The sequence below is a fragment of the Phoca vitulina genome, unplaced genomic scaffold (genome assembly GCF_004348235.1).
Source record: "Phoca vitulina isolate PV1807 unplaced genomic scaffold, GSC_HSeal_1.0 scaffold6, whole genome shotgun sequence".
NCBI lineage: Eukaryota > Metazoa > Chordata > Mammalia > Carnivora > Phocidae > Phoca > Phoca vitulina.
The window spans coordinates 20,859,352-20,871,799 of NW_022589709.1; the positions used below are offsets into that span (position 1 = coordinate 20,859,352).

A 12,448-nucleotide genomic window follows, 5' to 3' on the forward strand; every position below is an offset into this window, starting at 1 on the left:
GGTAACTTATTTTTATTATTACAACTTTACAAACATTCTTCAATGTTATACACTGTGGCCTAATTACTTTAATGTTTTTTATTTGCCAAATAATTATCCTTAGGAATCCTGAGACTTTTAAATGAAACTGTGCATGAAGCAAAGCTTATTTTTTTAATGAAAAAGAATTATCTGTTCAACTTATTACTAAGTTCTATAAAACCATTTATTATTTATTATTTATATATTTAAAAAAATTTCTTAACTTTGATACTCACAAGTGTCAAATACCAACTACGCTAGGATTTAATATTTTCTTTCCCCTTGATTCCCACCACTGGGTATGCCTGACAATGCCCACAGTGGTCAACACTAGGAAGGCAAGGAGAAAAACGAAGGAAAAGGAAAGGGAAAGATAGAAAGGAAAGGGCAGTAACAAAACAGAACAAAAAAACCCCAAAAAAACAAAAAGAAAAAACAAAGGTAAAGCAAAATGGTGAGCGAGTAAATAAAAATAAAAATGTATTATGGAAGCTATTCAAAATATTTATCATCAATATTAATCATTATGGGACTGGGGATATTGTTTTGTCACAGAGAAGTGGTTTAGACAGAAAAAAGGAGGATGAACATAAACAGGCGATTCTTGGAAATTCTAAGTCTAGACAGTCAGGTTATTAATTTGGAAGAAGACCTGTACGTTTAGTATTTTCATAAATGATCTAGAAGGGTCAGTACGTAGAGGAATCCACAAGTTTGTAAAACAAAGTTCTAACTTGGGTCAAGAATTCCAAGCCAGGAGAATTAACTGTAGAAGACTGGTGCAAATCTTTATGACTAGCAGCAATGACAGATGAGTTTGAATGTAGATAAGTGAAAATTACTTTGGTTAAGGAAAACCCAAACCATATTTAGAAAGATTTTCTTCCATCCACCCATGATAATGGAAAAATACATAGCCAGTGAACACAATACAGTCACTATTTTTATGGAGCTTATACATTAGAGCAAAAGCAGACCCTGAACAACTAATTTAGGCGTAACAGACTGTGTAGAAGCACAGGGAAAGGTAACAGGTGGACTTACCCTAGATTAAGAGTATCAAGAAAAAGGCTGAGGAAATAATGTTTAGGTTAAGAAAGACTTAAAGGTGAATGAGTATCTAAAACAGGTGGGGCAGGAATAACAGAAAAGCATTTTAGGCAGATGAAAAACAGTATGTGCAAGAGCCCTTGAGCCTGAAATACACAGCAATAAGGAGAAGGTCTCAAGATGAGGCTACAAAATGGGTAGAGGCCGTATCGTGCAAGACTTTGTATGTCACACCAAGGATTTCTGACAGGGGAAGGAATAATTAAATGTACATTCTAAATAGATTCCTGTGGTTGCAGGATGCAGAATGGATAATTGGAAGTGGGGAGCCAAGACAAAGATCTGCAGAGTAGGAGAGAAGATAGTGGCCTGAACTGGGGATAGAAAGAAGAGCAGTGATTTGAGATAAATTTAAGAAGCAGAATTATAGTACTCAGTTACTAAATGCAGGGGATAAGGAGGATAGAGTTATGGGATGTCTTCCGAGATTCTGGCCTGAGGAACTGGGTTGACTGCCATGCCATTTTCTGAGAAAAAGAACCCTGGAAGAGACAAGAGTTTTGGAGTTGAAGGAGATAACAAGTTCAGTTGGGGCAGTTGAGTTAAAAATGTCTGAAAAACCATATAAGTGAAGATGTCAGATGAAGAATTTGATAGTGTGTCTAAAACTCAGGAGAGAGAATGTGGATTAACATGTAAATCTGAAAAACACTGTAGCTGAAGCTATGGATTGGAGGATATTGTTTAGAGAGAGACGAAGAAAACCTAGGACAGAGCTTTGAGGAATTCCTACCATTTAATACTTGAGTAAAAGAGGAGGAGCCAGTAAAAGAGCTGAGGGTTTTGACTCAGGAAATTGACTTGGGAGTGACTGATGATCTAAAGACCACGGCCCTGTATACTGGTAAGATCACCAAGATGTTGATCGTTATAAAGCAGGCTATTGATACCAAAACAAACATACTATGCTTTGTGCCTATATAAAATCCTGCGTGGTGTGGCAATTTCTTTCTTTCTTAAGAAAGGTGAAATAATCTAATAAAGAAGGTCTCAAGAAGGCACTAAATGAAGAAAGAGTTTTTTTTGAATGGAAAAACTGAAACACTTAGGACTTGATTCTGAAAACAAAGATTAAAGAAGGATATGGTCAATATCAACAAAACCATGAAGAAAAAAGAACATTCAATAAAATTTAGGATATCAGATAAAAGAGAGTCTTTTATGATTTCAGGCAAATGAAAACTTTCTGTAAATTTTAAGGCAACGAATAAAATTCGTATGTCAAAACTACAAATGGATTCACAAAAATATGATGTGAATTCATGACTGATAGAATAAAAAACAGATTGCCCTTAGAAAAGTTAGGCTGTTTCAAGGTAATGCAAAGATGATAAGCATATTCTTTCACATTTTGCTCAGTGTCTATGTTTAAAAAAAGTGGTCCAGATGGACCAGATATTATTCAATGTGCAATCTCATAACCTTAAAGCTAGTAGAGGACCAATGGTTTCAACAGAAACCATGCAACAGAACCCTTAGACTTATGTATATAAAAAAGATAACAGAAAGATGACACTTAGATTTAAAAAGTATATTATTTTCCTTTTACTTGGGTTAGATAGTCACCATTAGCATGAAATGCCTCATTCTAAAATAAACATTAGGGGCCCAACATAAATAGTCTATATATTGGTGTTTCACAAAATTTACTGATCATAAGAATCACCTAGGCCACTAATTAAATGATTTCTAGGTACCCCTCTGGAGATTCTGCTTTACTAAGCTTGCTTGCTACAGGGCCAGAGAATCTATATGGTTTGACAAGTATCTCTGTGATTGTTATGATCTAGTTTGGAAATACTAATACAAATAAATCGTGAGTTCCTTTAAAGTCAGAACCATATCTTCACCATTTTTACTAGCACAGTTTCTGGGACAGAGCTGGGACTTAATCAATGTATACATCACTGACAGCATAGTCTAAAACCTGCAACTCTAACAGGTGCAAACCTAAGTGACTTTGATAAGTTGTAGAATCTTCTTGTATGTACAAATGACAGTTCCAGCTGACTGGGCTCAGGAATTTCCCTTCATCTATTTGGGACTTCATTCCTCCTTATCCCTCACTGTCAGATACCTTGTGCTTCCTTACTTCATCTCCCCACAATCCACAAACCTTGATTTATCTTTTGCTTTGTGCAACTTTAGAGGCTAGGAATGAGAAGAAAGTAATCCCCTGTGGCTCTGTCCCCAACAGTCACACCCCCAGAGGCCCCATCCTGCTCCTCACCTGAAAGCCCCTGCCCTAGCTCCTGTGATGAAATGCCCCGGGTAGCCTTCCTACCTGAAGAAGGAAGAGGAACAAATACTGAGTCTAGGTTTTACTTTGAAATTCAGATTCATGTCTCAGTCCTAGTCTACAGTTCATTGGAACACAGGGACATTTACAGAAAAACCTTTGCCGTAGTTTAAAATTGGATTAGTTTTCTTATTTATTCAAGATTTTTATCTGCTTCCCATTGTTACTAGCATTAAAAAAATAACCAAACATAAAATTTTCACAAATGCTGAGACTGCTGAGGAGGGGAGAACCCGTAAGACCACACTCAGTTCCACAGGAGGCTGGGGGATGGGGGAAGGAAAGAGAATCAGATGGGCCAACTGCAAGGGCCTGTGGGAAGAAAAGCATGGCTGGAGGGCAGGCCTGAGATCACAAAGTACACAGTCCCCCATAGTGATGACTCTGAAGGAGACAACACTCATTTTTGGCCGTGCAGGTTTTCTGTGTTTAAGAGTCTCATGATTTTGTGACTTTTAAGATAAATGATGAATGACAATGATGAGGGTGGTAGGAATACAAAGTGGGGCTGGGATGTAATGTAAAATAAACAGCACAAAAAGCAAGGGCACAGCTACACTAAGATGGGAACTCAGTGTACGGTTCTTGCTTGTGGCACAACTAGACAGATCCAGTTCACATGAGATGGCTCAGCATGATGCAATTTATAAATACCACATGTGCAAAATGAACCTAGAAATCAAAGAAAAACCGTTACATGACAAACGGGGTGCACAAAAATGCAGGTTATAAAAGGTTTAGAGTGTGTGATAACACATACATAAAAGAGTAATCCTTCCAAAATTAGTGGAATATTTCTAACTTAAATTAGAGCATAATGCTTTTCTTCATTAACCAGTTTCAAAGATACCATGCCACTTATCATGAAAATCCAGTAAGTACTGATAACCATGAAGAGAAATGAGAATCTTAATAATAATTTCTTCTGGTGTCCATCAGAAGTGATTGAGTTCAAGAACAATCACGTAGCTCCGCATTTCAAAATAATTTAAATTACCCTCCCCATCAACTATCATGTAGGGTCTACCGTGGGAACAGGGGCAAGGAGTGGCCCACTTAGTAATCTTTCTAATTGTTGGCTAAGATTTTGAAAAGCCAAGTTAGTTTATACAGGGTAGCAGTTTCTATCATTAAGAACCTTTCCTCCTCTGGAAACCAGGGCATAATCATTTGCTATAAGGAGGAAGAAGGTGGTAACAGAAATTAGTGGCCTTATACCCAATTCAACGATGATGAAAAATCTTCAGTACCCTTCTATGGCATTAAGAAACATTTCTGTCTTACCAAGTTCATTCATTGCATGTCTATGCTCTTCATCAAATGAAAGTTTCATTAGAACACACACAGCAGGACAGATCTGATGTTCAACAGGGGCTGGCACTGAAAAATAAAATTGACATAGACCATAATGCTTTGTTTTTTTCAAAAGCAACAATGTTTATTATATTTAAAAAAAAGCAGGGCTCACTAATATATCCCTAATGCATAACAGTTTAGTAGATCAACAAATATTTGCTGAATAGATAAATACTACCAACATGGAAAAGAAAATATGAGTAAAGGGCTTTTCTTGGTTCCAGAAAAATGTTTACTCCGTATCTTCCTTTAACTAACTCTGTTAGAATAAATCCCTTGCAGGTTTATACTATAACTCAAATAATAATTTAAAATTATGTTGAATATGTAAAAGAATAAAGACGCTTTGGTATAAAGCTGTTTTTGTTATAATTTCTATTTAAACTATTGTCACGAGTGTGGGTTAAAAGCACTCATTTGTGTACAAATATAGTAAAGAAATCTAGCAGAAACCTGTGGGGAAAGCTTACCATATAGACAGTAAACAAGAATCTAAAGAAGAGGTGTCCAAGAAAATGTACCTCCACATTTAATACCATGCACACAGTTTCAAAGCTCATTATTTGAAATAAAAATTTAAAAAGTAAGTCTATTTTTCAGAAGTAATATTTATTTAAGCATTTTGAGAACAGTTATTAAGATCACAAAATACAAGTTATTACATAATTGTGGATACCCACAGAAAAAAATCCAGAAAGACAATGTTCTCTCAGTAAAGTATCTTATTAGTTTTCTTTATCCCTAGGACAAAAAGATATAAAGGACTGTTTCTGCTATTTTCTTATTCTTGAAAATTTGTAAATTTTAAATAAATTCACCTTTATACCTAAGCTAAAAAAATCTGCTAAAGCTTCATAGAAGGTGTTCTCACCATCACCCCTTCTACTGCTCCCTGAATCAACAGGTTGATCAATTGTCCCCTGTCCTGTGTGTGTGGATGTGTTTGTGTGTGTGTTCTTATCAGGTAAAAGGAAGGTCTTACCTTATATACTTGCTGCTTTTGGTTCTTGCTACAGGAATGAAGTAAGTTATGTCCCCAAGGGTCCCAATTCCTAACTTCCCTGCTCCTGATGGAGAGGAGTTGGTAGCCCAGGGTTTCTCCGCACAGAGCTGGGTGGCTGATCACCCCAAGCAACTGGGACCTATCGCCTGAAGCAGGAGGGTGCAGTGGGAAGAGCACTGGGTTGACAGTCAGAAGATCTGGCCTCTGTTCCTGGCTCTACCACTTACTAGCTATGAGGCTACAGGCAAGTCTTTTAGTGTCTCTGAGCCTCAGTTTCTTCATCTGTAAAATGGACATGATAATACCTTCCCTTCCTACTCCAGGAGTTTGTTGTGAAGCTCAAATAACATAACAGATTTAACGCAGCTTTGTATCCACTGAGTAGAGTGTTGTGCAAATGTAAAGATTATGGCTTGGTCACTAACCGCTGAAGGAACTAAAGTCACATTCTTGAGCTTAATCTATAAAATGGAAGGGATGGAAACATAATTGCTCAAGTTCTTTCTAGATTATTATGCTGTGACTATAAATCTCTCTTAATCTCTTGTTCTTTTTTGGTTGCATAGTACTGCATGTAACATTTTCCTTTACTATTTTTTTTTCCTAGAAAAATACAGACCTAAGTTTTAAACTATGTTAGCAGTGTAGATGGCTACTATAAATTTCCCATCCCAACTCATAAAGACAACATACTACCTAAAAAAGTTTTCATTTAAAAAATGTTTACATTTGCTTTTTGTAACATGCACTATAGGGAACATACTTGGATTTTTGTCCTGGTCCATGCCTTGTTCATGGGCTTCCTGCCACTCCCAACAGGTTTCACAGTAAGCTCGTATCTGTTCCAAAAGATGAAGGACTCGGATTTCACGCCTGCCTCTCTTGTCATCAGGCTGTGAGTGAATGATGTTGTGAAGTGCTGCACTGGCCCTGGCCCGAGCCTCTTTACTGCCCCGGGAATTTCCCAACAACACAGAGTCTTTGTCATTGCCATGTAAAAGCTGGATGAGGAGAGGAAGACATCCAGACTGTCGCATGGATATACAGCTGTCTTGGGAGCTAGACATAGCTAGCAAAGTTCGCGACATATCATCCTTATCATGAGTACCAAGCATTGACAACAATGAATACACCATTTCCACCTGTGGGCCAAATGAGTTTAGAAACAAAATTATGACTTTAATATCCAAACGCTAACACCAATGAAGTGATGAATGGGATATTTACTGTAACTCATTAAAAAGAAAAAACTCAAAACCCCTTTCTAGGATGAAGTAATGAGTATTATTTCAAAATCCATACCCATATTTCAAAATCCATCACCAATTTGTTTATATGAGTAAATAGAAGTAGGTGGCATACAGTGTTGAAAGAGAAAGTAGGTTCTCACATAAAGTGCTGTTTGTCTGGATCAGCTGGTCATAGTGAATGACAATTGATATCACACACACACACATACACACAAAATGAGGAATGTGGTTTATTTAAATATTTTACATAATTTAAAAATTTTACTTCTTTTAATTTACAACTATAATCAATAAATAGAAAACAATTTCAACAATTATTATTTACTAAGTACTAGTTCTCGACAATCACTAACCCTTGCCAGATTATAATGTTAAAAGTGTATGATTTCTCCCTTAAACATACAAAAATATTTTGTCATAAAAAGAAGAATGCCATGATCACATAGGGAGTACAAGGCTAGGTAGGATTCTTAATTTTCTTTTTTTAAAGCATCCAGTAAGCACCAATTACTCTCTGACAATAAATTCTAAGGGTTTATTCAGAAGTAGAATAGAAATTGGAAAGAGTACCCAGTTATCCTGGATTGTAATTAGCCTCATTTCAAAGCCAGAATCATTACATAAAAGTAGAGGCTATTATATAAAGAATGTATCATCTCTATAAATCAGTGGTTCTCAATCAGGGGTGATTTTGGCCCTCCTAGGACACTTTGGGCAATGTTTTGGAGACATTTTTGGTGGTCACAGCTGTGAGAGAAAGTGCTATGGCCATCTACTAGGTAAAGACCAGGGATACTGCTAAACATCCTACAATAAAGAATTATCCAGTCAAGAATGCTGAGGCTGACAAACTCTAAATAAATACACACTACTCTTAGATATTAATGTTTTAGGAAGGTAGTACAGAACTGTGGATAAACTGGGCTTTCAAATTCTGGTTCCACCACTTATGAATGAACTGTGTGACACTACCATGTTATTTGATTTCTCTGAGCCCCAGTTTTCTCAGTTACAAAATGGAGAAATTTACCTAACAAGGTTTTCTCTGTGAAGATTAAATGAAATAATACATGTATAGGAAGAGTAGCTGGCATTCAAAAATGTAGCAAGGTCTTAATATTATCATTCATAAGTCACTTCAAAAGGCAATGGTATTCTAGCTGCTAGTTTTCATGCAACGGTACTGGTGAATATTAGATTTTCTTTATAGTAAGAACTACATGTTGATGTTGGACAGACCTGGGGTTGAAGTCCAATTTAAATATGCAATAGCTGACTAAACTTTTTTTGCTTCAGTTTTCTCTTTTAAAAAAGAGGGACAAGAATACTTCACAGTGTTTTCGAGAAGATCAGAGAAAATATACATACAACTTCTAGCGCAGTTATTGGCATATCAGAGGTCCCAATTAGCAGCTATTGTGAGTTATTAAAAGGATGAAGTCTCATATTAACAATATCGTTGATTATTCTAAATTCATTTCTTAAATCACATTAGTTATTTCAGTAATGCTTTTCATAAGAGCCATTATATTGTTAAAGAAAGAATAGGTAGAGTATGTTGTGAAAACAGTTAATGGAATTATTTAGATTTAACTGAAAATATACTGTTTAGTTATATTAGAATTTCCTCTTTGTCAATATAATATTAAAGACTCTGGCTTTAAAACAACAATAAAACAATTGTTTTCTTTTTAAACACACCATTCTCAAGTCCTAAAATATTTGCTAATATCTGAGAGACTAAGAAAACTCACTTATCAGCACTGGGTAACATTCTATTTCAGTAATTTTTCCATCCACTTAAGTAAATTTATTAAACACTCATTATGTGCAGGCTCTGTGGTAGATGTCACAAAAGATTAAATAAAAAAAAGTCCCTATTCCCCAAGAGAGTTTCATGCAAATTGCAGTGACTCAAAGGAGGTAGACAGACTGCATGGGGAGGTAAGAGGACACTGGGAACCAGAAAACGTTTTGTAAAGAAGTAAAACCCAAGCAGAGTGCTGCTGGCTGACTCGGATTCTGACAGCCATGTGGTAGTGGGGTGGAAAGGGGAGGTGGTACTATCTCAGGCAACACACGGAGGCAGAAAGTCCCACGGAGTGCTTGGGAAGCAGCAAGTAAGGAAGCCAGTCTGGCTGGAGCTTTGATGGATGATAACGGCTGAGAAAGAATAAAAAACTAGCTAAATTGGCACTTTTTATAATCCTCATTTTTCCTTTGTACTCTTCTGTATAAAGATGTTTCTTTAAGAAGAGACTGTGGTGATGGAACCAGAATTCTCTTCTAGTTGAATTTAAAAGATGAGTGAAGAATGTTTTAGCAAAGTACTCTTAGTATTAGTGACCAGAGTTTATAATCTTCTGTTACCTTGGTTCCCAGATGACTTGTCAACCTTCGAGGAGCAGAGTGTGTGCTACTAGAACTCAAAACGCTGGCTGTTTCATGATCCATTCGTGTAGTTGAACCCTAGAAATTAAGCAAATTATGGATAGTATAATTTAGATTATAAATAAATAGAGTTAACTTCATGTTAAGGTGCACCAAATGAACTGTCTTTAGGGTAAATAGCTAAATACAGCATGAAAAGTGTGGACATTTTAACTGCTCAAAATGAGTATTTTTACCTGTGAACTTAAGTAGATTTTAAAGAAAAACTGAAGAAAAGTTAAATACAGTGTGGGAAATAACCAAACACTGAAGAAATTCTAAGAGTGGTATTTTTTCAAAGATCAAAAGACATGAAACCACATTCAGTTAAAGATAAATTTATTGATAGAAAGCTTTATTAGTTGATGAAATGCTCTAAATTACCACAAATAATTTGGAATTTGGTATAGTCCATGTTCTCCAGGAACTCACAGTACAGAGAAGGACTGCTTAAAACTTAATTAGAGAAAGACATGAAAAGATCAATAACTGCACTGGGGGATGATAAGCACCATAGTATAAAAAGGTATAAAATACTGAGGAGAAAAAATAATAAAGTATTGAAGGAAAACAGGAAGAAACAACTACTTGGTATAAGGAACTATTAAAGGTTGCATAAAATAAGTAACATTTAAGGTAGGCCTTGAATTCTGGGGTAGGAGACAAATGCAGCAGTCTGCATAAAGGTATAAATATGGAGAGCATGGGGTGTTTGTTTAACGTGGACAGAACACAAGGTGTATGATGGGAGATGAAGGTTGGGTTAAATTATTAAGTGTCTCATGAGTCATTTTAAAGATGTTGCTTTTAAGCTGTGGATGTTGTAGAGCCACTAGACTTTCGGCAGGAGGGTGCCACAACCAGAATTATATCTTTATTTATTTTTTAAGTTTTATTTTGTAATCTCTACTCTCAACATGGGGCTTGAACTCATGACCCTGACTGAGATCAAGAGTTGCATGCTCTTCTGACTGAGCCAGCCGGGCACCCCCAGAATCACATCTTTAAAAGAGTATAAAAGACAGAATGGAGAGATCACAGTGGGAAATCAGGAAGAGGGTGCTTTCAATAGCTGAGCCGTCATGAGGGCACAAAGTAAGGAAGTAGGAATAGGGAGTTGGGGATACCCTATATTTAGAGGACAGAATCAATTGGTTTGCTAATTGACTAGATGTGAGTAAAGAGATGCTGGGAACCAAGGACAACTTGGAGGCGCTGAGCTTGGATAAATGGGCAGATAGTGCAGGCAGTGTGAATACATGAAACCCAGGAAGAGATGATGGGTTTCAGTGTGGGACCTGAGATCACCAATCAATATACTGACATACAGTAAAAATGCACAATGGGCATCTGAAAACACAAGATGCAACTCTGGACAGGAGTAGGGACTACAGATAAATATGTGGGACCTATCAAAATACTGGCTATACCTAAAGCCATTCATTAATGATTAAGAATAATGATTATAAGAATATATCCAACTAGAAAACAATATTGGCAGGTATTCTGCTACAGTTCTTAATCTTTCAAAAGGAAAAGCTAGAATATAAACTCTTTGAGGGCAGAAACTTTATTCTGTTCACTGTTATATTCTCAATACCAAGGGTAGTTTTAAGTTCATAGTAGGTATTCACAAAATATTTGTTATGAATGAAAGAGGAGCTAGTAGTAAAATCTGTAAGAATATCTGGGCAGAGGACACCTTTGCTGGTTCCTTCACATATAGATGCTCTCGCTAATTGGAGAATGGGGTGTGGCAAAGGGGTGTTTTTCCCATTATGGGAAAAACAGGTTTGAGGATTTTGAGTTGTTTATCTCTACTCTGGAGGGTTCAATGAGTTGGAAAAAGTCACTATCTCTGAATGTACCCAATATCCCTAAATTTTGGAACCAACAGACCTTGTAATTTCCTTTGTGCATTAGCCTCAGGGCAGCCCAACATTAAGCAAAGGTAAGAAAAAATACAGTGTGTGGCGGTGGGAGTCGGATTGGGGACAAAACTGCAAATAAATTTGGACATAAAGAGCTTATTCTGGTTGTAATAAGGAGGATGGATTTGAGGAACCAAGATTCAGGGTAGAGAATAGTCCGGGTTTTCTTTTAAAGTAAATTTCAGGCAAGGGTCCTTTCTTGGTCTACAGGAGAAGGTGAATGACTCTGTATCCTGACGCAAACATATTATCTTTGAGGATATCTGAACGTTTGTGGTAGGTAGGCTGTAAGGCAACCCCAGTGATCCTTATCTCCTGGCAGTCATGCCCTAATGTAATGTAATCCCCTCGTTTTGAGTGTGGGCTAGATTTAGGGACTGGATTCCAGTGAAAAGAATGCTGCAGAGGAGATGAGAAGTCACTTCCAAGATAAGGTTACAAAGACTGTGGCTTCCACCATGGGTACCCTCTCTTGTTTTCTCTGAGGGAAGCCAGCCACTATGTTGTGAACTGCTCTATGGCCAGGCCCAGGTGGCAAAGAACTGATTTCTCTGGCCAACAGCCGGTAAGGACATGAGGTCTGCCAACAGCCCTCTGGGTGAGCTCAGAAGCAGATCTTTCCCTATCAAGCCTTGACATGACTGTGGTCCCAGCCAACGCCATGACTGTAGTCTTATGAGAGACCCTGAATCAGGGGCACTCAACTAGGCTGCACCAGGATTCCTGACCTACAGAAACAAATGTTTGCTGTTTTAAGCTGCTACATTTGTTAGGTAGCAACAGATAACTAACACACTCTTTGAAACAAAAGAGAAACAAGGAGCTAAATTATAAAACAAGGGAAAACCTATTTTTACAATAAAAAACATGTTTCTGGCATTCATTTCAGTGTAGATATCAAATTATATTTAAGCTTCAATCTAAGTATCTTCCTGTACTGAAAGAAATCAGCTCCTTGATTTTGGGACACTTCCCCTTCTCCCAATCTACCGAGATAGAAATTCAGATACATTTTTTTTTTTTTAAGATTTTATTTATTTATTTGACA

General features: G+C 36.9%; 1 protein-coding gene across 11 annotated transcripts in view; it reads right to left on the reverse strand.

Moving 5' to 3' along the window:
- Positions 1 to 12,448, reverse strand: part of APC (APC regulator of WNT signaling pathway) — a 131,910-nt gene that overhangs the window by 16,048 nt on the left and 103,414 nt on the right. For 6 of the 11 annotated variants that reach the window (XM_032403860.1, XM_032403852.1, XM_032403855.1 and 3 more), the window contains 4 exons: positions 9,410 to 9,508; positions 6,553 to 6,931; positions 4,715 to 4,810; positions 3,362 to 3,415 (listed from right to left, as the gene is read on the reverse strand). In XM_032403860.1, coding sequence (XP_032259751.1) covers positions 3,362 to 3,415; positions 4,715 to 4,810; positions 6,553 to 6,931; positions 9,410 to 9,508 — 628 coding nt within the window. The remainder of the gene's footprint in view (positions 1 to 3,361; positions 3,416 to 4,714; positions 4,811 to 6,552; positions 6,932 to 9,409; positions 9,509 to 12,448) is intronic. The other 5 variants (XM_032403862.1, XM_032403863.1, XM_032403857.1 and 2 more) reach the window with 3 other exon arrangements.